The 27,866-nt window shown below is 40.2% G+C and overlaps 1 protein-coding gene and 1 pseudogene across 6 annotated transcripts in view; both read right to left on the bottom strand.

Moving 5' to 3' along the window:
• The window catches only part of LOC148103660 (acyl-coenzyme A thioesterase 2, mitochondrial-like), a 139,268-nt gene that overhangs the window by 8,435 nt on the left and 102,967 nt on the right, over nt 1-27,866 (bottom strand). For 3 of the 5 annotated variants that reach the window (XM_087832702.1, XM_087832715.1, XM_087832729.1), the window contains 3 exons: nt 13,957-14,061; nt 13,034-13,135; nt 2,539-2,609 (listed from right to left, as the gene is read on the bottom strand). In XM_087832702.1, coding sequence (XP_087688828.1) covers nt 2,539-2,609; nt 13,034-13,135; nt 13,957-14,061 — 278 coding nt within the window. Of the gene's footprint in view, nt 1-2,538; nt 2,610-6,108; nt 7,061-8,112; nt 8,301-12,344; nt 12,801-13,033; nt 13,136-13,956; nt 14,062-27,866 lie in introns of those variants that run through there. The other 2 variants (XM_087832722.1, XM_087832712.1) reach the window with 2 other exon arrangements.
• LOC148103665 (acyl-coenzyme A thioesterase 1-like) lies at nt 15,044-22,318 on the bottom strand (annotated as a pseudogene). The gene is made up of 4 exons (XR_015718669.1): nt 22,295-22,318; nt 21,654-22,140; nt 19,615-19,802; nt 15,044-18,545 (listed from the first exon to the last, which is right to left on the bottom strand). The product of XR_015718669.1 is annotated as an acyl-coenzyme A thioesterase 1-like (transcript).

The following is a 27,866-nucleotide window of genomic DNA, read 5'->3' as shown; positions in this document are numbered from 1 at the left end:
TTTTTCATTATTTTTGAAAAGAGCCTGCACTTGTAGGTGAAGTTGAGAGATACCAGTAAGTGATCTTCTTCACACCATTAGAAAGAGGGTGAGTGCAGCCAGGTCAACATGACAAAAGTTGCTGTGCCAGGGACATGCCAGTTGAGAGATACCAGTAAGTGATCTTCTTCACTTCATTAGAAAGAGGGTGAGTGCAGCCAGGTCAACATGACAAAAGTTGCTGTGCCAGGGACATCCTATCATTCCATGTCACACTGTCAAATTACAGCTCTGTCACTGACTGAGATTGACCATCAGCTCCTTTTTAGCCTACAAACCCCACATCCCACACCTCCCACCCTGATGTGGTTTGTGCCATTAAAGGTGGAAAGTGGCATGAGGCTTTAAGCAGCTTAAGATCAGACCAATATTCTTCATTCTTATATATGGTATGTTTGTGATGCAGATAGTGAGCAAGAAGTTGTTAGATGTGATGATGATGGAAGCAAGGAAAGCAAGAAAATGATAAGGAAGTGTGATAGTAAGAATGAGGACAAATGTCTTCAATTCTGAATATTTACTTATTTTGGCCTTCATGATTTTAACCATTATACTGTAGGAACAGAAGGTCAGGAAAGCTGATTCCTTTTATCTGTTTCTGCAAATCAAACATGTTTCTAGAGTCTAAAGTCTTATATGTGCCTCTGACAGATTTAGACTTAAGATAATCGAAATTCTAGGTCTTCTTGCAACAATTGCTGAATTTTCTTTCTTAAATAAAATATATTTAGTGGCACTGTATTTTTTCTATTTTAGATTTTCCTTCATCATTGTTGTGCATTTTATTCATTTTAGTGGCATTTTACATTGTTAGCACTTTGTGCAGCATGGACTGTTGGAAATCTGCTATATGTATATATAAACCTGACCTTAAACTGGATGTCTTTTAAACAAAGAAATTAATTTTAATGTTTTAACATTTTTGAAGCAAAGGACTTTAAAAAAAAATCATATTGCAGAAAGTATTTAACTACTACCTGGATACAACTAGTGTTGTCAAGAGACCTCTCCCATGCTCCCAGGATGTGGGTGTGAATGCCAGAGCACTCTGGAATGCACACAAAGCCTTTGCAGACTATTAAGGATCGCACATCCTATCACTACCATATGCAAACTTATATTATTAAAAGATTATACTGACTACTAAGTACAATTTTCTATTGACAAGTGTGTTTATTATACAGGCCCGTGTATCTGAAGACCTGACCTGGGTTCTGTCTGCACATGGTAAGCAGGTTCCCTAGCTGATGGACTTCAAACCTTCTGATGACTCAACCAAGGATACACCAATAATTTATGTCTGTGAAGGTTCTCAGTCATGCCTCCAGTTGTCCCGAGTTCTGTCTGACTGCCTCCTTGGTGCATTTAAACCCCCGTTCCTCCCTGTCCTCATCGTCTGTTCTCTTCATCTCCATTATCAGTCATCATAATTTTACCCTCTCTGTGCAAGTCTGCAAATTTCTTTATTAAATCATAAGTTTCTTAAATTCATCAAGTCTCTCTGTGCCTGGGTCCTCGTCACAAAACATGACATCACTGTTTTGTACATTTTAACACAATTTAATCCCCACATTTTTGAAAGAATAGCAAAACACTTTTTTGAAAAGTCTGTAACAAAACCATCAAATCTGATCAAGGTTATTAAAATGCTGCCAAAGAAGAATGGATTGGAATTTAAAAAAAATACATATCCTAACCTTAATTACTGGGGGAAAATGATAAATGATGCTCATAGTGAGTAAAAAGTAAACTGTGTGCATTTTTTGGACAGAGATTCACTTCTAAAGTGTCTGTATAATACAATACAGATACATACAAAATACACTCCAAAAATAGAAGAGTCCTTGAAATATACAAAATATTATTAGAAAATGGAGACACTTGGCCTTTGGTACAATATATACAATGTATGAAAAGATCTTTACTGCAGATACTACTATGGCTCTGCAGATTTTTTCTTTTCCTTTAACCTATGTCGCCTCACCTTGAGGTTGGTAAATCTGTCTATCACATTTTGGTGGTCAAGTCTCTCATGCATCTCTTCCTCAACTGACATCACAGCCAGGTGCTGGAGTCTGCTTTGACCCATGGTCCTTCTCAGCCAGGTATGGAGCTGACTCAAGACACTAAAAGACCTTTCACAGCTATAGCTGCTAACTGGGTTTGTTTCGGCAACCTGAATAATAGTTTTCAGTTTGGGGAAGATCTGATTATCCAGAAGATTGTACAATGTTAACATATCTGGAATGGCACCAGCCTCACTCTTGAGCTTTATAAAGTCTTTGGCAACCGTGACTTCCTCTGACTGAAGCTCAATATGGTAATGCAGTGCCAGGGCTGACAACCCAGTTTGTTTTGCAGATTCTGTGTAGCAGCTTTAATATAGGGAGAACACAACTTCCAGATTGTATGAGTAAAATTAGTTGTTTGTCTTTCTTTTTCTTTGCCAGTTAAACAGTTACTGTTTTGCCTGTTAGTACTCCCTGTCTGTTTTCTTACCTGGTACTCCCTGATCTTGTACTTTGTCCTCATGTTCCCCTCTTTCCTCTCTCCCTCTTTGGACTGACAATCTGTACACACACACACACACACACACACACACACACACACACACACACACACACACACACACACACACACAACAGGAGTTATAAGGTTAATGGGCATCCAGTCAGTTAGCTAGTTAGTACCTTGGGTTCAATATCAGCACATGCACGTATGGCAAAATAACCAGTTTCTCTCATTACATTTCAAACAGGACAGTGGTAACAACAGCAGGCTACGGACAATGTTAAGTTTTAGATTTTAAATAGGCTGTATACATTTCAATGAGATCAACAGGGCAGTCAAATATCGCTAATTTTACTACAGAGCAAACATCGTCAGAAAACACATTTTCAACTAGGGCTGCCACAAACGATTATTTTGATAGTCGACTAGTCACCGATTATTTTTGCAATTAGTCGACTAATCAGATCATGCATCCATTGGATGTACAGCGTACAGCTTATTGCACCAGCATGCATCTGCTCTAATATAACTATCATTAGCTTACAGTTCTAAGTGTTTAAGGTATGTGCTAACTAAAAATAAAGACAAGATGATAGTTTATTAAATTTGAATGAAATTTGCAGATTGTTTTGGTGAAGTTTAATAAACTCCTTGTTATCTAAAATATAACGGGACACCGGAGTATATTCTCGAGCATCTCACACTTCTGATAATCAGTTGTCTGCTTGACGTTTATTCAGCTGTGTAAAAACTATAACTTTAATCTTAGCCTAACCGATTTACTCAGGAACAAATAAAATACTAAAAAAAAGCCAAACAATAACATTTTTAAGTTATCTAAGTGACTTATATATGTTTAACCTGAGTAGCGAAAGACTGCAGTGGGTGTGAAAGCGATTTGCCGGAGTCCGGTGTTCTCACGGGCTCTAGAGAGCCTTGCCCCCGGCTAGCTATCAAGCTAGTGGGTAACAGACGTCTCTGAAAACGTCGGAGCGCTTTTGAAAATATGTGGTGTCTTGATAAACTGAGCAGATATTTGAGGTTTACACAGCTACATTCTCGCCTGAAAATATGCTAAACGTTTATTTTGTGACCCAGAAAGAATAATAAGAGTAATATTAAAACTAACTAGCTGCCGCCATTGTTGGAAACTGAGCTGGACTGCGCTATGAATTCTGGGACACAGCTCCTTCTTCTTCTTCGGGGTTTAACGGCAGCTGGCATCCTTGTACATGCAGTGCTGCCATCTTCTGTTTCAGTCTGTTATTACACTCTTAAATCCTACTACTTGTTCCTGCGTCTTTTGTGATTTTACAAAGCTTCAAACGACGCGTTGACTATTAAATCAGTCGTCGATGATTTTGATAGTCGACGTAATCGTGACTAGTCGACTAATCGTGGCAGCCCTATTTTCAACACAGCAGGTTACCTGGTGTAATGTTTTTCAGTTAAAAAGAAACATGGTCTGACTCCTACCTAACTATATAAAGAGTAACTGAAAGTTAAATGCAGCTAATATGTCCTGTTTTAAGCCAGGCACTTCCACCTCTGCTCCGCTGCGTCTCAGCCACCATCGCTCTGGCAGCAACGGCGCTAAAGCGAGTAGGAGAGAGCCGAGCTGGAACAAACCATTTTGGGAGGGGGGAGGGGTTATCTATACTTTTGTTGTTAAAATGTTCCATCTCAATCAAGTACTGTATGCTTTTTATACTTTTAGTAGTGTGTCCCACAAACAGCAAATATTTTCAAAAAAAGTAAGATATCTTTGGGGGTGCTTTGATTCATTTTGGGGGTGCTGAAGCACCTCCAAAACTGGGCTAAAATCGCCCCTAAGTCAGATGCAGAGTAAACAGAATTAATGCTGAGTTAAGTAACTCGGAGTTAATTGTTGGACTCGGAGCTTGTTGAACCTGCTTTCAAGAATAGTGCACAGGGAAAGCAGACAAATCTACAAATGATGCTCCAGAGAAGTCCAAACAAAAGTCTGTGAAGAATAAAACCGTTAACAACAACAACAGGAAGAGACGTGAGGATACTTAGTGAAGGAACAAACAAATTGACAGCTGAGGGAGGGACAAACTGAGGCAAACACAGAGAAACAGTGAAGCTTGAAAGATAAGTGGGAAGATACTCATACAAATCACGGCTCTTCTACGAATCACACATTTTTAACAAGTTGTCCTAAATTAATTTGATGTTATTTATTTTTCTGTTACCCTTCCTCTCGTGTTAGGGTCGGCACCGACCCATTTTAAATTTCAAATGCATAAAACAAATCACAAACATTTGTTTATTGTATCAAGGCTTTTTGACTTTGTCAGGAACCTCTATTTCTACAAAATAAAACAAAAAAAAATCTTTTCACTAAATTATAAAATGCCCTAGTTGAAATTATGACCTTTGTGTTGTTAGGGTCGGTTTCGACCCAGGTATAATATTATGAGTATAAAGCAATAATTAAAGCCAAAACTGAAATTATAAGTGCACTGTCAGCTAAAACATTGACAGCAAGCTCCTCTCCTAATCATATGAGCTTTAGGGGATTCTTATTTTGCGTGTTTTTTGCAGTATACCTGCACAAAAACAAAACAAAATAAAGATGGGACATGTCAAGAATTCACTCATTTGAGTGGCCATTTGACTTCCAGAGTGCACATTTACAATTTGCAGCATACAAAAATGAGAAGAAGATTCACAGTGAGCCAAGTTCTGCATCATATTTTTGGTGAAAATGAAGGAGAGGACACAGAGCAGCATAGAGATTCAGATGGGCAGGTTTCTAGGAGGAAGACAATGTGGACTATCATCCAGAAGACACAGACACATCTGATCATTTTCTGGGCAACGATGTCACTTCACACATTTGATATCATTTTGATTCAGGAGTCCTCAGATTTGACAACAGAGAGACCAAACCAAGGTCTGACAAGCTTGCTCCCATCAGGGATGTCTGGGAGAGATGGGTGCAGCTTCTTCCCCTGATGTTCATCCCAGGGCCAGAGGTGACAGTGGATGAACGTCTCGTCCACTTTTCGAGGAAAATGCCCCTACCGGCAATACATACCCAGTAAGCCAGGAAAATACGGCAGAAAAATCTGGGAAGCCTGTGATGCAAAAACCAACTATGGCTGGAATGTACAGATTTTCACAGTCAAAGCTGTGAGTGGCACCCCTGAGAAGAAACAATGAAAATGTGTGGTCCTCGATATGACTGCAGGATCACAATATCAGCTATAATATTTTATTTTATTTTTTACCAGATATGACCTCGGACAAGAACTTCACAAAGGAAACTTCACAAAGATGTAGCTGTATCATTGGGAAGTGATAAAAAGCCCACAATTACCCACGACTATAACCAAAAGAAAGGAGGAGTGGACTTTTTCTTTTTTTCAGTTTATATTAAAGGTCTACTGCTAAAAAACAACAATTTTTTTTTGTCTTTTCTTGATGTAAATATCTATGGGTCGAAATTGACCCGTAACACCATAGATGTCATTTTAGTAATTAATCTTAAAATGAAAAAAATCAATAAAACAGATTTATTTATGTGTCCTATACCCCTCAGTAATAGTCAGGTAACACAAAAACCTTTTATTTATTAATATGATTCTCTTGAGGTTAATTTTACAATTTTTTTCAATTGAAATCGAGGGGTATAGTGACAAAAAAAGACCCACAGGCCCACACCAAAAGCATTAAAACCAACATTTTCATGGATAAGGAAGCCTAACATGATAACCAAAAGATGAGAAACAAATTGGATGATCACTTATTGTTTTTAGTGTATTTTATAACTGATTTAATTCACGGGTCAAAACTGACCCGTTAACATAAGAGATGATAACAGAAAGCTAACACAAGAGGAGGGTTACTCAGTTTTTATAATTATTTTTTTCTTTTATAACTTGGTTTTAGTCTGTCCAGCATCACAACTCAGGTGAGTTCTGAAGAACTCCTGGATCTTCTTCCACAGGTGGACCTCAGCTGCTGCGTGTGCCTTGGGTTCACCTCCCCATGAGATTAAATACCTAAAAAATCCATGTGCAGAAGAAGGGCAGAAGGGTTCATAAGGTGGCTCCAGCAAGTGTCCAGCTCCAGGGTAAGACACACTCTCAAAGTTCTCCTTTCCATGACGCTTCAGTCGCTCCACCATCTGGTCCATGTATGCCTTGCTGTCCATGCAGAGGTCATCCTCTCCAGCCACAAAGAGGAAATGAGCCTTTGCTCGTTCAATGGGGATGAGGCTGCCCTTGTTCTTCTCTGCTAGCGGGTCTTCACAAACATACTTTCCAATACTGGCACCTGACTCAGTGGGAACCAACTTACTGCAGTCACACCCTAATGGTGAGAGAATCTTATGTTTCTTGTAATAGAGAGGAATCGCCACATTGGCACTGCAGCCATTGATGCATACTGCAGCCTCGACACCTGGCACAAAGGTAGCAAGTGAGAGTGCAAGGTCTGCTGCCTTTGATCTTGCTACTATGCCAACTCCTTTACTGCCCACCTGTGAAATAACACAAACTAAAGCTGATAAAATTTATAGAAACACTTCGAGCTTAGGACTGACTTCATTTGTTAAACCTTTTATGCACTTTGAGAGTGTGACCATTCATCATCCCTGCAAATGAAATGGATAAGGCATTATTGCTAGTGAAGACAAACCTTTGATGGCAAAATTAACCCTTTCATGAATTAATTATGACAATCTCAATCAGGATTTTTTTTCTTGAGTGTTTCTATTCATCTTTAGGCATAAAAAAATTAATACAAATATTTGAGAAAAAATCCTGATTGAGGTTGTCATAATTCATGCATGACAGTCATATATCTATAGTAACATTAAACAACCAGTGGGTGGCAGGGTATGGAGTGACACATCAGTGTCCAATGTAGTGGTTTATGTGCAAGTATACCAACAACACTGACACAAATACAAGAAAACTGCCTTTGAATAGCTGTTCACTGTAGTGACCACTATGGATGAAAGGGTTCATTTAGAAATAAAAGAGTCAAACATTCACAATAATATATTTTGTATGTGATATTCTTTAAATTATCATATTTAATTAAATAAAACAATAAAGTTCATAGTTATTTTTGCTATGTACCTTGATTTTATCCTTTTAGATACCAATTAAGCTGATCTACTGTAGTAAACTTGATTTTTGTAGAAAAAATGAAATTGTTCATATTTTAAGTTCACCTAACAAGATTATAGCAAATAATTACTGAGATTTTGAGAAACAGGTAGGTTGATTTTATTGTTAGCTTAGCCAGACCAATTCTCCATATTTGGGTTCTGTGCTGGGCTGGCTGCAGCTTTCTGTTTGGAGAAACTAATTCACTTATCCAAATCTCTAAACAAAAGAAAATGAGAAATGTTCTCAGAATGTGACCGTTTTATTTTATTTTTTCCTTATTAAGAGCATTGGGGACCCTATTAGCTGGAGGAATCCAGCAGCTGAATTTCAGGGTCCACAAAAAAGAAACAAATACATGTTTCTGGAAAAGGCAAAACTTCTTCAGTCCTTACGAGTGCTCATTAAAATAACTCACCTTAGGTTGCTGTTTTAAGAAATCCATTGCTTCCTTAAAGTGGTCCAGATGAATCTTTTGCATAATTTCAGATTTGGCTTCGATCACACATATAGAGAGGACGACAAAGCCTTTGTTAGCCAGTAGACTGGCTCTTGTCTCAGATCTCAATGTAGATATATCCAAGACAGCGGGAAACAGACCTTCTCCTGGAACATAGTAGACACAAAATTTTCTTTTGTCAATGAAAAAAAAAACCTTTTTCATTTTTAATTTCTAGTTTTCCTTAAGCTCTAATCTCTGTCACTTTATTGTGTGACTAAATAAAAGAACAATAGAAAGACAGCAGTTACAGCCATAACTGAATAAAAGCTTGACACCCTTTGAACTTTAAACAAGTTGACAGATGGACTGAAATGAAAACTGATGACGTGACAACGAACAAAGGAAACTGAGGACCTAAATACACAGGATAACAAGCGGGAACACCTGGGAAACAACACTGGGCATAATCTAAATGATTAGACAGTGGATGCAAAACTGAACACCAAGCACATGAGACAATGACTATCTAAATACAACTGAAAACACATTGAGATGCGACTACAGCTGTGTCTCAATTCAGGGGCTGCATCCTTTGGAGGACCCGGCCTTCATGGTCTACGTGGGCCGGGTCCTCTGAAGACTGAGAAGGCCGGAAGTGCGAGGCTGTGAAGTGGGATGGTCTAGCCTTCAGATTTGTGCCACTGCTGTCTTGGTGAAGCTTAATAAACTCAGCAGTCTGCTCCTTGCTATATAAAATATAACAATGATATTAGAGTAAATTCTCTACCATCTCAAACTTCTATTTAATCAGTTTTCTGTTTGACGTTTATTCAGCTGTATGAAAACTGTAACGTTAATCTCAGCCGAACAGATTTACTTGGGAACAAATAAAATACTGAAAAAAGCCAAACAATAACATTAAGTTATCTAACTGACTTATATATCATGTTTAACCTGAGTAGCAGAAGACACAGGGTCTGAAACGATTGTGCTGGGAGTTCAGTGTTCTCGCCGGCTCTAGTGAGCCTTGACCACCTCGTCAGCTATCGAGCTGGTGGGTAACAGACGTCTCTGAAAACATTGGAGCACTTTTGCAAATATGTGATGTCTTGATAAACCGAGCAGATATTTGAAGTTCTCGCTTGAAAATATGTTAAAAGTTTATTTTGTGACCCAGAAAGAGTAATATTTCAAACTCTTTAGCCGTGCTCCTCTGCCATTGCCCCATTTGAAAATTATTTTTATATTATTATAAAAATGTTATAAATACTAATTTAATTAATACAGTATTGCAAAGAGTCCATCCATCCATCCATCCATCTTCATCTGCTTTATCCGAGGCCGGGTCGCAGGGGCAGCAGCCTAAGCAAAGAGGCCCAGACCTCCCTCTCCCCAGCCACCTCCTCCAGCTTATCCGGGGGAACACCAAGGTGTTCCCAGGCCAGCCGAGAGATATAATCTCTCCAGCGTGTCCTGGGTCTGCCCCGGGGCCTCCTCCCGGTGGGACATGCCTGGAACACCTCACCCAGGAGGCGCCCAGGGGGCATCCTTGTCAGATGCCCAAACCACCTCAGCTGGCTCCTTTCGATGTGGAGCAGCAGCGGCTCTACTCTGAGCCCCTCCCAGATGGCCGAACTTCTCACCCTGTCTCTAAGGGAGAGGCCAGCCACCCTTCGGAGGAAGCTCATGTCCGCCGCTTGTATCCGCGATCTTGTTCTTTCGGTCACTACCCACAGCTCGTGGCCATAGCTGAGGGTAGGGACGTAGATCGACCGGTAAATTGAGAGCTTCGCTTTTACACTCAGCTCCCTCTTGCAGCGTCTGCATTACTGCAGCTGCAGCCCCAATCCGTCTGTCGATCTCCGGCTCCCTTCTCCCATCACTCGCGAACAAGACCCCAAGATACTTGAACTCCTCCACTTGGGGCAGGAACTCATCCCCGACCCGGAGTGGGCACTCCACCCTTTTCCTGCTGAGAACCATGGCCTCAGATTTGGAGGTGCTGATCTTCATTCCCGCTGCTTCACACTCGGCTGCGAACCGCTCCAGTGCGAGCTGGAGGCCCTCACCCGATGAATCCAACAGAACCACATCATCCGCAAAGATCAGAGATGAGATTCTGTGGCCACCAAAGTGAAAGCCCTCCGCCACTTGGCTGCGCCTAGAAATCCTGTCCATAAAAATTATGAACAGAACCGGTGACAAAGGGCAGCCCTGGCGGAGCCCATCACCCACCGGGAACAAGTCCGGCTTATTGCTGGCAATGCGAATCAAGCTCTTGCAACGGTTGTATAGGGATCGAATGGCCCGTAGCAATGGGCCAGACACCCCATACTCCCGCAACACCTCCCACAGGACACCCCGAGGGACACGGTCGAATGCCTTCTCCAAGTCCACAAAACACATGTAGACTGGTTGGGCAAACTCCCATGCACCCTCAAGTATCCTCGAGAGGATGAAGAGCTGGTCCAGTGTTCCGCGACCAGGACGAAAACCGCATTGTTCCTCCTGTATCCGAGGTTCGACTAGCGGACAAACTCTCCTTTCCAGCACCCTGGCATAGACTTTCCCGGGGAGGCTGAGGAGTGTGATCCCCCTGTAGTTGGAACACACCCTCCGGTCCCCCTTCTTAAAGATGGGGACCACCACCCCGGTCTGCCAGTCCACGGGTACTGCCCCTGATCTCCACGCAACATTGCAGAGGCGTGTCAACCAGGACAGCCCTACAACGTCCAGAGCCTTCAGGAACTCGGGGCGGACCTCATCAACACCAGGGGCTCTGCCACCAAGGAGTTGTTTAACTGCCTCGGTGACCTCGCCCCCGGAAATTGGCGGGTCATTCCCCTCATCCCCAGACTCTGCTTCCTCCTCGGAAGACGCGTCAGTGGGATTAAGGAGGTCCTCGAAGTATTCCTTCCACCGCCTGACAATTTTCTCAGTCGACGTCAGCAGCGCTCCGCCAGCATTATACACAGTGCAGGTAGAGCACCGCTTTCCCCTCCTGAGACGCCTGACGGTTTGCCAGAACCTCTTCGAGGCACTCCGAAAGTCTTTTTCCATGGCCTCTCCGAACTCCTCCCACACCCGAGTTTTTGCTTCAGCCACTGCCCGAGCCGCATTCCGCTTGGCCTGTCGATACCTGTCGGCTGCCTCCGGAGTCCCACAGGCTAACCAAGCCCGATAGGACTCCTTCTTCAGCCTGGTGGCTCCCTTCACCTCTGGTGTCCACCATTTGGTTCGGGGATTACCACCACGGCAGGCACCAACCACCTAGCGGCCGCAGCTCAATGCAGCAGCTTCGGCAATGGAGACGCTGAACATGGTCCATTCGGACTCAATGTCCCCCGCCTCCCTCGGAATGCTGTTGAAGCTCTGCCGGAGGTGTGCGTTGAAGATCTCGCGGACTGGGGCCTCTGCTAGTCGTTCCCAGCACACCCTCACCACGCGTTTAGGTGCACCAGATCTGTCCAGCGTCCTCCCCCGCCACCTGATAGTAATAATATTACAGCTACACAGGTGCCACCATTGTTGGAAATGGGAACTTGCTGTTATGCGCTATGAATTCTGGGATAGGTTAGGCCACGAAGGATACACCCAACCCATCCTTCAAATTCGGGGAAATGAAGGATGCATTTGTCGGCCACATTTGGAAAAAGCCTTCGATTTGGGACAGCCTTCATTGCGCTGTGATGTAATCGGCCTGCAAATGCGGCCTCCAAAGGATGCATCCCCTGAACTGAGACATAGCCTACGTCACACAACTTGATGACAGCAGACATGACAGAGCTAAAAGAGAGTGAGCTCGAGTGATGGACAGAGGAAGATATATCACAGAGATGAGGAAACAAACATAGAGACAAAGACCAATACACATAAACTTGACAAAGACAGAAGGGATAAAGAGAGACTACTGAAACGATAGGTAAATAAGGGACAAGACAAGGAGGAAAAAGGAACCTAACAATAACAAACAAGAAATTATGAACCAGGATTAAAGATAAACTCAGGGTAAAAAGAACTAAACTCAGGACTACACTGTAAAAAGCTAAAATCATTTCTTACAGCAAAGGAAACAATCATAAATCCACAAGAAACCCAAAACATTGGGTCAAAGACCCAGGACCATTACAATTGTATTTGTTCAGAAACACTCATCGGGCTGTCATTTAATTAAAATAAAGAGAGAAAGCTTGGAACAACTGCAGTACCTGGAGGAGTGAACAGGACTCCACTAATGTTCCCCTCTTTGACAGGAACCCGACTGACCCCATCTCCAATCAGAACCCTCTCATTTGTCTCTTCTGCCAGTATCCTGCCTTCCTCCTCGTGCACAGAAAAATTCACCAACTGAGGCTCCAGAGACTTTGTCTTTTGAAACAATTTGTGCATGGTGTCTGGCCTCATGGACCACATGAGACCCATAGGTTCTACTCCAACGTAGGTCCCACCAAGTGAGGGATCTCTGTTCAGGTCGACCTCCCCACTGCCATCAGCCCTGTAGGTGGCAGAGGAGCTGAACACCACTCCCTTCTCATCAGTTAATCTGGCTCTCATAGTGACCGCCTGTCTGGACCTCAACCCTTCCACCTTCACCTTAATGGGTTCGTCGAACATACACCTGGCTCTTGGCAACAGCCTCAATCTTACTTGAGAGGACATCTTTTCTGAAAGAGTAAAACTGGAGCCAATAAGTATTGATAGGCAGGCAGACTAACAATCACAATGAACTGGACTACTGGGAACCGGTTTGCTACAAAAAACAGTTCTCAGTTCCCATGTCTAGTAATCAGTGTGCTGATTTTGTATGATAACCAATACAAAACTTTATCATGACGTAATGCTGAAGAACCGACTTCATTCATGACAGAAACATTACTTTCACCACTATATAAGCTACCTGGAGATCTTTGGCTCTCTGGAAGGACTGTGACAGTGATATCTATCTCTGTGCTGGGGGTCTGTCTGAGAGATTTCCTTCCTCCACTTCTTTCTTCTGCTGCTTGTTCCAGAAAAAGAAAAACAGCATTAGAGGAGTGGTTTTTTCACAGACTTGTCAACTTTCAGATAAATGGGAGCAGTGGAACAAACTCAACTCAACTCTTTGGTTGACTGAAATAGAACATGACGTGATCTTCATTCAGTATTCAGTTATAGAATTCAGTATGAAAATATCTACAACAAAACTACAAAATCCTTGAGATAAATTCAGTGTGTATTGGTAATCTTGCAGGATAAAGTGGTCTCACTCCACACCCATATAACATATTCATACAGTAGGACAAACTAAATAAAAAAATGCGTAAAAATACTGTCAAGACGCTGTAAATTTGCATATGTAATATATTGCATGGGGTAGTAAATGTGTTTAACAGGATTTCCTTGAATGACAGGGTAAGTCTTAATGTGCTACCTTTTGGTTAATTTTGAGCAACTGTCGATTAACCCATATCAGTATGAGAACTTTACATCAGAAACCCTCCCATGATTATAAAACAATCTTCGTACAGTTAATAAAATAGATTTTCTATTTTAATATAATTTCAATTAATATAATTTTCTATATTCAGTACAAATATACAGTCAGCTGAGGAATTACCTATTTTAGTCAGTTTAATTCCTCTATTCAGCTATACTAGTATCTGAACATTCATTTCAGTGTTCTCTTTTACATTTTCTGGTTCACACTTAAAACATTTTAATTATCCTCATTAAACCTAAACACATGCCAGTGGAATGGCAAAAGGAACAGCAGAGAAGAACCAATCCAAGGACATCAATTCACAGTCAAAATGATTTAAAAGTAATGTTAATAAAACTTACAAAAACAGAAGTGTTAACAGAAGCTGACTGTAAATAAGCAATAGAGGGCTGTGCAGTCCTGGAAAAGGAGACAAGTCCAGAAGATGATCCACAGAAATGCCAAAACTGAAAAAGTCAAAAATCAACAAAGGAAAGAGCTGTGTCATAAACTGGAGCTTTAAGTAAAGTGTTACAACTGTTATTCAAATAATATATAAAAAGACTACTGGAAATGCAGCTTCAAATTGCAGAAAAAATAAAGTTAAGTTAAAGTTGTAAAAAAAAAAAAAAAGATAGAAAAACAGCCAGAAAGCTTCCTCGGTGGTTAAGTCATGAAAAAAACTTGATCACAGTTGAAGTCCAAGACACATAACTACCCTCAGTAGTGCTCTTATTTATTGAGAGGAATTTTTAGCTTCACCGGATCACTCTTACAGTTGAAGTGCTGTTTATCAAATGGGGTTGAGAGGATAAGGGGTGGGATGGGTTAGGTGGCAGAGGGAATAGTGTATCGATATTACTACTTGCCACGCTTTGAAATTGAATGCCTGTAAGCCTGTAAAGCATTTTGGATAATCTATTTATATTTTTCCATGTCTGTTTCCAAAATTTTATATTTCGAGGACATAATAATAACCAAGTTAATAACAAGTTCTAACCATGGTTACAAAACAAAATCAGCATCACTCAACAACAGCACCTGTTATTGATTAACTCACTAATAGGTGTGATTTGTGGGCAAAGGAAAGCAGCAAGAGTGAAAGGTGAAGTTTACACACAGTGAAAGTGAACTAATGAAAACTAAAATTGCACCAACTTCTACGTGCAAAGCAATGAAATAGGAATGGTCAAGAGTAAGATCAGTTAATAGATCATGGATGAAATCAAGCCAGCAATGTGACTGGAAGGACAAATAAAGAAGCTGTGACTCACGTATTTCTAATATGTCATCAGAAAAAAACTGTCATTAGAGCCTTATGATTGGAAGAAGAAAATTGGAAGAACAAAAGGAACAATGCAATGAGGGAGACTGGCAATGTGTTGGCTTAACACATTATATATATATATATATATATATATATTATATATAATAACAACAACAGGAAGATCTTTGGCCAGATTTATTCAGCTTACATTGATCGTACAATGGTACAAAACACTCAGGTTTTTGTTTTTTTCATTATTTTTGAAAAGAGCCTGCACTTGTAGGTGAAGTTGAGCGATACCAGTAAGTGATCTTCTTCACACCATTAGAAAGAGGGTTAGTGCAGCCAGGTCAACATGACAAAGGTTTCTGTGCCAGGGACATCCTATCATTCCATGTCACACTGTCAAATTACAGCTCTGTCACTGACTGAGACTGACCATCAGCTCCTTTTTAGCCTACAAACCCCACATCCCACACCTCCCACCCTGATGTGGTTTGTGCCATTAAAGGTGGAAAGTGGTATGAGGCTTTAAGCAGCTTAAGATCAGACCAATATTCTTCATTCTTATATATGGTATGTTTGTGATGCAGATAGTGAGCAAGAAGTTGTTAGATGTGATGATGATGGAAGCAAGGAAAGCAAGAAAATGATAAGGAAGTAAGAATGAGGACAAATGTCTTCAATTCTGAATATTAACTTATTTTGGCCTTCATGATTTTAACCATTATACTGTAGGAACAGAAGGTCAGGAAAGCTGATTCCTTTTATCTGTTTCTGCAAATCAAACATGTTTCTAGAGAAGTCTTATATGTGCCTCTGACAGATTTAGACTTAAGGTAATCGAAATTCTAGGTCTTCTTGCAACAATTGCTAAATTTTCTTTCTTAAATAAAATATATTTAGTGGCACTGTATTTTTTTCTATTTTAGATTTTCCTTCATCATTGTTGTGCATTTTATTCATTTTAGTGGCATTTTACATTGTTAGCACTTTGTGCAGCATGGACTGTTGGAAATCTGCTATATGTATATATATAAACTTGACCTTAAACTGGATGTCTTTTAAACAAAGAAAGTAATTTTAATGTTTTAACATTTTTGAAGCAAAGGACTTTAAAAAAAATCATATTGCAGAAAGTATTTAACTACTACCTGGATACAACTAGTGTTGTCAAGAGACCTCTCCCATGCTCCCGGGATGTGGGTGTGAATGCCAGAGCACTCTGGAATGCACACAAAGCCTTTGCAGACTATTAAGGATCGCACATCCTATCACTACCATATGCAAACTTATATTATTAAAAGATTATACTGACTACTAAGTACAATTTTCTATTGACAAGTATGTTTATTATACAGGCCCGGTGTATCTAAAGACCTGACCTGGGTTCTGTCTGCACATGGTAAGCAGGTTCCCTAGCTGATGGACTTCAAACCTTCTAATGACTCAACCAAGGATACACCAATAATTTACTGATCAAAGGAGCTTGCAAAGAAAAGCGTCTGGACTTCTTTAAGTTACTTGAAGACGTTTCACCTCTCATCCGAGAGGCTTCTTCACTTCTAAGGTCAAATGGTGGGGAGTCCCAGATATAACCCTAGTGGGAGTGTCCCCCCACAGAGGGACAAAAGGACCCCCTGATGATCCTCTAATCGCCTGAGCCAAGGTGTGGAACTGGGTGTGGGTCCCAATCAGCCAGAGTTTCGGGTGAGTTCATTGTGAAACCTGGCCCCACCTTATCATGCGAATTCCTGAGGTCAGATGGCCCAGGGTGTGAGTGGGCGTTAAGGCGTCTGGGAAGGGATCTCAAAACTGGATTATAGATGGCAGAGAGTTGGTGTCGTAAACCACCGCCTCTGTTCAAAGATGGTCGCTCACAGTGGACATAGATGGCTTCTTTCTCTCCTCTTTCAAACCATCTGTCCTCTCTGTCCAAAATGTGAACATTGGCATCCTCGAAAGAGTGTCCTTTATCCTTAAGATGCAGATGGACCGCTGAGTCTTGTCCTGTGGAGGTCGCTCTTCTGTGTTGTGCCATGCGCTTGTGAAGTGGCTGTTTGGTCTCTCCAATGTAGAGGTCTGGGCATTCCTCGCTGCACTGTACGGCATACACCACATTGTTAAGTCTGTGTTTTGGCGTTTTGTCTTTCGGGTGAACCAGTTTTTGTCTGAGTGTGTTGCTGGGTCTGAAGTATACCGGGATGTCATGCTTGGAGAAAACCCTCCTGAGTTTCTCTGATACACCGGCTACATAGGGGATGACAATGTTGTTGCGCCTGTCCTTCTTATCCTCCCTCGCTGGTGTCTGATCTTCTTTTCTGTGCCTCTTTGCTGACTTTAAAAACGCCCATTTCGGATAGCCGATACGATGACCTGGATGACTGAGAACCTTCACAGACATAATTTACTGATCTTTTTTTCTGTTTCCACCTCCTGGAAGTAAAAAAGTTGATCTAGATCTTACTTTTTTCAAGCCAGAGCCACTTGTAACATTATAACAAGACAGACAGAATCACAACTAAAAATAACAGTTGTACAGGGAGGGCACCATTTTCTTTGAAATAACATCTCACCTTATAGGAATTTTATCCCCTCCCGACCCCCTTTTTGATTCATTTAGAGCAATATTTGCATGTTTTACATCAAAGTCTACTGCTTATAGTCAGATGCAGAGTAAACAGAATTAATGCTGAGTTAAGTAACTCGGAGTTAATTGTTGGACTTGGAGCTTGTTGAACCTGCTTTCAAGAATAGTGCACAGGGAAAGCAGATGAATCTACAAATGATGCTCCAGAGAAGTCCAAACAAAAGTCTGTGAAGAATAAAACCGTTAACAACAACAACAACAGGAAGAGACGTGAGGATACTTAGTGAAGGAACAAACAAATTGACAGCTGAGGGAGGGACAAACTGAGGCAAACACAGAGAAACAGTGAAGCTTGGAAGATAAGTGGGAAGATACTCATACAAATCATGGCTCTTCTACGAATCACACATTTTTAACAAGTTGTCGTAAATTAATTTGATGTTATTTATTTTTCTGTTACTCAGTTTTTATAATTATTTTTTTCTTTTATAACTTGGTTTTAGTCTGTCCAGCATCACAACTCAGGTGAGTTCTGAAGAACTCCTGGATCTTCTTCCACAGGTGGACCTCAGCTGCTGCGTGTGCCTTGGGTTCACCTCCCCATGAGAATAAATACCTAAGAACTCCATGTGCAGAAGAAGGGCAAAAGGGTTTATAAGGTGGCTCCAGGAAGTGTCCAGCTCCAGGGTAAGACACACTCTCAAAGTTCTCCTTTCCATGACGCTTCAGTCTCTCCACCATCTGGTCCATGTATGCCTTGCTGTCCCAGCAGAGGTCATCCTCTCCAGCCACAAAGAGGAAATGAGCCTTTGCTCGTTCAATGGGGATGAGGCTGCCCTTGTTCTTCTCTGCTAGCGGGTCTTCACAAACATACTTTCCAATACTGGCACCTGACTCAGTGGGAACCAACTTACTGCAGTCATACCCTAATGGTGAGAGAATCTTCTGTTTCTTGTAATAGAGAGGAATCGCCACATTGGCACTGCAGCCATTGATGCATACTGCGCCTCGACACCTGGCACAAAGGTAGCAAGTGAGAGTGCAAGGTCTGCTGCCTTTGATCTTGCTACTATGCCAACTCCTTTACTGCCCACCTGTGAAATAACACAAACTAAAGCTGATAAAATTTATAGAAACACTTCAAACTAAGTACTGACTTTATTTGTTAAACCTTTTATGCACTTTGAGAGTGTGACCATTCATTATCCCTGCAAATGAAATGGATAAGGCATCATTGCTAGTGAAGACAAACCTTTGGTGGCAAAATTAACCCTTTCATGCATAAATTATGACAATCTCAATCAGGATTTTTTTTATTGAGTGTTTCTATTCATCTTTAGGCATAAAAAAATGAATACAAATATTTGAGAAAAAATCCTGATTGAGGTTGTCATAATTCATGCATGACAGTCATATATCTATAGTAACATTAAACGACCAGTGGGTGGCAGGGTATGGAGTGACACATCAGTGTCCAATGTAGTGGTTTATGTGCAAGTATACCAACAACACTGACACAAATACAAGAAAACTGCCTTTGAATAGCTGTTCACTGTAGTGACCACTATGGATGAAAGGGTTCATTTAGAAATAAAAGAGTCAAACATTCATAATAATATATTTTGTATGTGATATTCTTTAAATTATCATATTTAATTAAATAAAACAATAAAGTTCATAGTTATTTTTGCTATGTACCTGGACTTTATTCTTTTAGATACCAATTAAGCTGATCTACTGTAGTAAACCTAATTTTTGTAGAAAAAAATGAAATTGTTCATATTTTAAGTTCAACCAAAAAGATTATAGAAAATAATTACTGAGATTTTGAGAAACAGGTAGGTTGATTTTATTGTTAGCTTAGCCAGACCAATTCCCCATATTTGAGTTCTGTGCTGGGCTGGCTGCAGCTTTCTGTTTGGAGAAACTAATTCACTTATCCAAATCTCTAAACAAAATAAAATGAGAAATGTTCTCAGAATGTGACCGTTTTATCTTATTTTATTTTTTCCTTATTTTTTCCTTATTAAGAGCATTGGGGACCCTATTAGCTGGAGGAATCCAGCAGCTGAATTTCAGGGTCCACAAAAAAGAAACAAATACATGTTTCTGGAAAAGGCAAAACTTCTTCAGTCCTTACGAGTGCTCATTAAAATAACTCACCTTAGGTTGCTGTTTTAAGAAATCCATTGCTTCCTTAAAGTGGTCCAGATGAATCTTTTGCATAATTTCAGATTTGGCTTCCATCACACATATAGAGAGGACGACAAAGCCTTTGTTAGCCAGTAGACTGGCTCTTGTCTCAGATCTCAATGTAGATATATCCAAGACAGCGGGAAACAGACCTTCTCCTGGAACATAGTAGACACAAAATTTTCTTCTGTCAATGAAAAAAAAAACCTTTTTCATTTTTAATTTCTAGTTTTCCTTAAGCTCTAATCTCTGTCACTTTATTGTGTGACTAAATAAAAGAACAATAGAAAGACAGCAGTTACAGCCATAAGTGAATAAAAGCTTGACACCCTTTGAACTTTAAACTAGTTGACAGATGGACTGAAATGAAAACTGATGACGTGACAACGAACAAAGGAAACTGAGGACCTAAATACACAGGATAACAAGCGGGAACACCTGGGAAACAACACTGGGCATAATCTAAATGATTAGACAGTGGATGCAAAACTGAACACCAAGCACATGAGACAATGACTATCTAAATACAACTGAAAACACATTGAGATGCGACTACAGCTGTGTCTCAATTCAGGGGCTGCATCCTTTGGAGGACCCGGCCTTCATGGTCTACGTGGGCCAGGTCCTCTGAAGACTGAGAAGGCCGGAAGTGCGAGGCTGTGAAGTGGGATGGTCTAGCTTTCAGATTTGTGCCACTGCTGTCTTGGTGAAGCTTAATAAACTCAGCAGTCTGCTCCTTGCTATATAAAATATAACAATGATATTAGAGTAAATTCTCTACCATCTCAAACTTCTATTTAATCAGTTTTCTGTTTGACGTTTATTCAGCTGTATGAAAACTGTAACGTTAATCTCAGCCGAACAGATTTACTTGGGAACAAATAAAATACTGAAAAAAGCCAAACAATAACATTAAGTTATCTAACTGACTTATATATCATGTTTAACCTGAGTAGCAGAAGACACAGGGTCTGAAACGATTGTGCTGGGAGTTCAGTGTTCTCGCTGGCTCTAGTGAGCCTTGACCACCTCGTCAGCTATCGAGCTAGTGGGTAACAGACGTCTCTGAAAACATCGGAGCACTTTTGCAAATATGTGATGTCTTGATAAACCGAGCAGATATTTGAAGTTCTCGCTTGAAAATATGTTAAAAGTTTATTTTGTGACCCAGAAAGAGTAATATTTCAAACTCTTTAGCCGTGCTCCTCTGCCATTGCCCCATTTGAAAATTATTTTTATATTATTATAAAAATGTTATAAATACTAATTTAATTAATACAGTATTGCAAAGAGTAATAGTAATGATATTACAGCTACACAGGTGCCACCATTGTTGGAAATGGGAACTTGCTGTTATGCGCTATGAATTCTGGGATAGGTTAGGCCACGAAGGATACACCCAACCCATCCTTCAAATTCGGGGAAATGAAGGATGCATTTGTCAGCCGCATTTGGAAAAAGCCTTTGAATTGGGACAGCCTTCATTGCGTCGCTGTGATGTAATCGGCCTGCAAATGCGGCCTCCAAAGGATGCATCCCCTGAACTGAGACATAGCCTACGTCACACAACTTGATGACAGCAGACATGACAGAGCTAAAAGAGAGTGAGCTCGAGTGATGGACAGAGGAAGATATATCACAGAGATGAGGAAACAAACATAGAGACAAAGACCAATACACATAAACTTGACAAAGACAGAAGGGATAAAGAGAGACTACTGAAACGATAGGTAAATAAGGGACAAGACAAGGAGGAAAAAGGAACCTAACAATAACAAACAAGAAATTATGAACCAGGATTAAAGATAAACTCAGGGTAAAAAGAACTAAACTCAGGACTACACTGTAAAAAGCTAAAATCATTTCTTACAGCAAAGGAAACAATCATAAATCCACAAGAAACCCAAAACATTGGGTCAAAGACCCAGGTGTTCAGAAGTGTTCAGAAACACTCATCGGGCTGTCATTTAATTAAAATAAAGAGAGAAAGCTTGGAACAACTGCAGTACCTGGAGGAGTGAACAGGACTCCACTAATGTTCCCCTCTTTGACAGGAACCCGACTGACCCCATCTCCAATCAGAACCCTCTCATTTGTCTCTTCTGCCAGTATCCTGCCTTCCTCCTCGTGCACAGAAAAATTCACCAACTGAGGCTCCAGAGACTTTGTCTTTTGAAACAATTTGTGCATGGTGTCTGGCCTCATGGACCACATGAGACCCATAGGTTCTACTCCAACGTAGGTCCCACCAAGTGAGGGATCTCTGTTCAGGTCGACCTCCCCACTGCCATCAGCCCTGTAGGTGGCAGAGGAGCTGAACACCACTCCCTTCTTATCAGTTAATCTGGCTCTCATAGTGACCGCCTGTCTGGACCTCAACCCTTCCACCTTCACCTTAATGGGTTCGTCGAACATACACCTGGGTCTTGGCAACAGCCTCAATCTCAAGTGACCTCTCCCATGCTCCCAGGATGTGGGTGTGAATGCCAGAGCACTCTGGAATGCACACAAAGCCTTTGCAGACTATTAAGGATCGCACATCCTATCACTACCATATGCAAACTTATATTATTAAAAGATTATACTGACTACTAAGTACAAATTTCTATTGACAAGTGTGTTTATTATACAGGCCCGTGTATCTGAAGACCTGACCTGGGTTCTGTCTGCACATGGTAAGCAGGTTCCCTAGCTGATGGACTTCAAACCTTCTGATGACTCAACCAAGGATACACCAATAATTTACTGATCTTTTTTTCTGTTTCCACCTCCTGGAAGTAAAAAAGTTTTTCTGTATCGTTTCTGGGATGCTTAGAACTAAAATTGCACTGCTGGAAATAGTTTATTTTGATGCATATGCTGCTTTTTTGCAAATTTGCACTATAATATTTATTTTCGTTTTTCCTGCAGTATATAAAAATTGGTGTATTTCAAAAATAAAACTATGAAGACACTCAAAATAAATTTCCTGTGGTGGGAAACTATTTTGTGCAACTTTTTTGTATTTACAGTTTTGAGGGATAAGCCTCTTAAATTTCTCTAACTAGAAATATATGTTAAAAAAACAAAAACGATTTTAAATTTTTTTGTAGTTTATTGCACTTTTTTGCAATTTATGTAATTACTATGCACTTAATACATAATTTTACAATTTAGGCTATAATGGTTGTATTGATGTATAGCAACTTGAAATGCTCCCAAAAATGGCTCTACAACATGTAAAAATATAATATAAGCTCTGGCAGACTTGGTTCGATGGTAGGTCTTAAAGGGTTAAAGCAGAGTGTATTTGTGTTAGAACCGTCCCCAAAAGTTATAAGTGTGAGGCCTAATTATGACTGTAGTTGGTGATGTTTTTGTAGTTGTAAGTGAAGTCATGTCTCTGTTTTCAGGATAAGTCTACTCTTGAGATCAGCAACCAAACCGGCGATCTTGAACACTGCACTCAGGTAAGTGTTATGTTCTCATCAGTATCTAATGAGTAGCCTTAGTTCAGTTTGCCATTTACTGTCCTCACTTAGGTTAAAGCAGAGTGTATTTGTGTTAGAAACGTCCCCAAAAGTTATAAGTGTGAGGCCTAATGATGACTGTAGTTGGTGATGTTTTTGTAGTTGTAAGTGAAGTCATGTCTCTGTTTTCAGGATAAATCTACCTATGAGATCAGCAACCAAACCGGCGATCTTGAACACTGCCTTCAGGTAAGTGTTACATTCTCATCAGTATCTTAGGAGTAGCCTTAGTTCAGTTTGCCATTTACTGTCCTCATTTAAGTTAAAGCAGAGTGTATTTGTGTTAGAAACGTCCCCAAAAGTTATAAGTGTGAGGCCTAATAATAATAACAGTCGATCATATTTGTCAAAGCTGAACCCAGGGCAAACTAAGCTAAATTAGTGGTTTTAGCTAACAGCTACAATAAGCATAACAGTTACTGTTAGGCTGTCATTTGTTTACATGATGCTTTTTCTTATACCCGCAATACATTTATTACCTAACTAATTTAACAAAGTTCTGTCCATAGAAGTACTGTGTAATTGAAAACACAAAGATTGTTTATTATTGTTAAATATGTCTGCTATATAATAAATTTCTGTATCTTCATAGCCACTACATTATTCTGATGATTTCTCCTTGGAGAGGACCAGGGAAACTCTGGAAGATGCGCAGAAGGTAGCTGAAATATTGGTAACAAGTCTTTGAATTTAAACAAGTACACTGCTGTGCAGTTTAGGTTTGTTTTAATATTAATTTTCATATCCCTCTTAAAAAATACCCTATGCAACCTTATATTCTAAATGACATTTTTTTTCAAATGTATATCCTCAAACCAGTGATTCCAGTGTTGAATTTTATGCTATAACCAGTATTACTTTTACAGTTTAATATTTCCTTATTTGGTTTTATAGATATCAAAAAGATATTGTAATAATATGATACTTTTAGAAACTCAGTTTTTGTTTTTTGTCCATCCTTTAAGGCTGCAGTTCCTCCTATAGTTGCCACAACATCATTACTTCAACCAGCATCTGAGAATTGCTTCGTTGAATACTCAAAAAAGAGGTCCTCAAGACAAAAACAGGTGGAAAATGTTTAATATACATGTTTTATTTATCTTTAAATGGCTCTAACTTTTAATCTGTCAAAAAAAATACTTCTATCATGTCTTAAATCTTAAAGAGATGTTATTTTTTCCCCCAAGGTCTCAACATATACAGAAACGTCTTCTGATGAATCCGAACACACAGACTATAGTGATGCTGATTATGTTCCAGACACTGAAGGAAGTTCCTCTCAGCTAGATGAAGATGGACCTCTTTATCCAACTGCACAGAAGTCTCTGCCTTCCCCGATTTATCTCCACGAAAACTAGATAATTATTCAGAAATTTTAAATAAAGGCAATGGTGCCACAACTTTTAAGAAGAGGATCTCAAAAACTCCAAGGAAGAGAAAGCTATCGTCCCACAGTGCAACAAATAGCAATGAAAGTACACCAAAGAAAAGCAGAACTGAACAGATTTCGGACTCAAAGTGTTACCACCTTCAAAGTCTGGAAGTTGCTGTGTGTATGATAAGAGAAACTATTGTTTGTGTTGTCTCCAACCTACATCAAAAATTGCACGACATCTGGAGACTGTACATAAAAATAAGGAAGAGGTTGCTCGTGCATTTCAACATCCCAAAAATTCAAGAGAGAGACGCAATAGGTTGAACATCCTTAGAAGATGTGTAAATTTTGTCCATAATGCCAGTGTTGTGAAGAGGGGGGCTGGTGAGCTACAGGCCTGCTATAGACCAAAGAAATCCACAGAGGGCATTAATTACATTCATTGTTATCACTGCCAGGGACTCTATTCTAAGAAAACACTGTGGAAGCACATCAGAAGATGCCCAGCAAAGAAAGAAAGTGAAGAAGACTCCCAGAGTGGGAAGCAGTGGGTTCGATCCAAATGTGCACTGAAAACTGCTGTTGCTCGTGACATTGGAGAGGGCTTGAAAACTGTGATTTCCTGCATGAAATATGACGAGGTAACTCAATTAATCCAAAATGACCAACTTCTTCTTCAGTTTGGACAGCACCTTTATGATCTAAATGGTTCAAAAAAGAACAGACATGACTACATAAGGCAAAGGCTTAGGGAACTTGGGCGACTGCTGCTTATAGCTCAGAAGAATATCCCCATTCAAAACGCAGAGGAACCGATTTCTCCTGCAAACGTCAACCATTTGATATCTGCAGTGAAAGAGGTGGCTGGGCACAGTCCTGAAAGAAATACGTTCCAGAAACCTACCTTAGCTCTAAAAATTGGCAACAATCTGGGAATTATCTGTGAGCTTGTAGAGACTGACAATTTGTCCTCAGAAGACAGAGACTTAAGCCTTGTGCAATTTGCCAGAGAATTTAAGGCTATCAAAAAATTTTAGATGGAAGGGACTGATCACCAGAGGTGCAACAACAACCATGAAGGAGTCTAAGTGGAATGCACCACAGATTTTACCTTTAACAGATCATGTCAAATGCTTGGATCGCCATATGGAGACTGTTAAAAGTGGTGCTGAAAGAATGCTGAGGTTGACTCCAACTCCATACAGCTATGCAATGCTTGCCAAAGTGACACTTGCTCAAGTGATCATTTTTAACAGAAGAAGAGAAGGAGAGGTATCAAGAATGGAGGTGTCCACCTTTAAAGACAGAAAAATGTCAGAAATCAATATGGACATGGCTGCTTGTCTGACCTCACTTGAGAAAAAAATGTGTGATTTCTTCACCAGAGAAGAAATCCGTGGAAAACGAGGGAGAGGAGTTCCTATTCTCCTAAAACCATCAATGGTCTCTGCAATGGAGCTCCTTGTGAAAACTCGTGAATCTTGTGGCGTCCCCAAAGAGAACATTTACCTGTTTGCTAGACCAGGAGCTTTATCTGCCTATCGAGAAAGAGACTGTATCCAAATGTTTGCAAAGGAGAGTGGAGCAAAACACCCTGAAATCTTAACATTAACAAGGCTCCGAAAACATATCGCAACAATGTCGCAGGTGCTTAATCTTCAAGAAAATGAAGCAGATCAACTAGCAGACTTTCTGGGTCATGACATATGTGTGCACAGGCAGTATTACCGCTTGCCTCAGGGAACACTTCAGCTTGCTAAGATGAGCAAATTGCTTTTGGCACTGGAGAATGGAACTGTTTCACATTATAAAGGCCAAACACTTGATGATATTGAAATTGACCCTGAAGGTAAGAGTGTAAATTTTATTAGGATGATCTGAAATATAATAATTGATTATTATTTTTTAATTATTAAATGCACTGGCGGTGTTTTATTTTCATTTAACCTTTAGAAAAAGTTGATCTGGAAAATTCAGATAACTCAAGCGATGAGAGTGAGCCTCTTCAATCAGCTCTGGAGGCAATAAAAACACCAGAGAATGAGACAATGGATCAGGATGGAGACAGAGGGCCATGGACTTCTTATCTCCAGGGACGTCTTCATCTCCAAGGACTTCTTTCAGTCCTCCCTTGAAAAACGGTACCGACCAATTTGTTTTGGCATAAACATAAACTTTATACATTGGCACAGAAAAATAAATATGGTTCAGTGAATTAATGAAGTGAAAAGGTGATGGGTCATGTGGTTATAAATGATTAAGTTTAGTTTAATTTCACCACTACTGAGGAAATTTTTGACAGTGACGATCATCAACTCGGCGAACAAATAATTTAGAATTCATCCAATATGCACAATTTTGCTTTTACTTTGAACAGGCTTGTGCCTACCTTTAAATCTTTTTAGACCGGTCTGTTGTCCGCCTCATATCAGATCATACCTTAAGCAGTGTTGGGAAGGTTACTTTTAAAATATATTCCATTACAGAATACAGAATACATGCCCCAAAATGTATTCTGTAACGTATTCCGTTACGTTACTCAATGACAGTAACGTATTCTGAATACTTTGGATTACTTAATATATTATCATGCTGTTTACAACTACGTGAATGTACTATTGCTGTGATTTATTACTATTACTGAAGGTAAAGATAGGTAAAGATAAATGCCTTTACTTAAAAACCTCTGCTTTCATGTGCTGTTTTTCTGGTATCTGTAAATATGGATAAGGAAAGAGTAGGTGCTGGTAATAATACACTATGAACTTTCTACATTTCTGCTTCAAATTAAAATAGTTTCATCATACAGGTCAAAACTGTGGCCTGAAGTGCAACTTTTATTGTTCCATTTAGAATAAACTTTGAGCCCATCCACTTTAATTTTTGAACAAACCTAAACATTGCTTAGCTTTGCACAAAGAGATGCCCAGGAAACCCCAGCTTAAGCTTCAATTAGCCAGTTGCTATCATCTCTGTAACAAAGAAATGCTTTGAAAAACTGGTCACATTAGAGCACTCCTGCTCCACAGTTTTGACAACCAACAGTGTGCTTACAGAGCAATTAGATCTACAGAGGACACCATGGCCACAGTCACAGGAGCAGCAGGAGAGCTGTGTGCAAATGCTCTTAGTTACCTTTAGCTAATGCCATCCTCCCCCACAAACTGGCAGACAAACTCGGGGACTTGGGTCTTTCACACGCCACCATCAATTGGGTCAGCAGCTTCTTGTCTGACAACAGCCGGAGACTCAAGAGTAGAAAGCCACAAATCTTGCGGCCTCAGCCTTAGCACCCCACAGGGGTGCATGCTAAGCTCCCCAAATACCTACGTCTGCCC

The sequence above is a fragment of the Neolamprologus brichardi genome, chromosome 3, assembly GCF_056152115.1.
Source record: "Neolamprologus brichardi isolate AB-2024 chromosome 3, ASM5615211v1, whole genome shotgun sequence".
NCBI lineage: Eukaryota > Metazoa > Chordata > Actinopteri > Cichliformes > Cichlidae > Neolamprologus > Neolamprologus brichardi.
The sequence above is the reverse complement of the archived record's forward strand: the minus strand, read 5'-3'. Positions and strand labels throughout refer to the sequence as shown.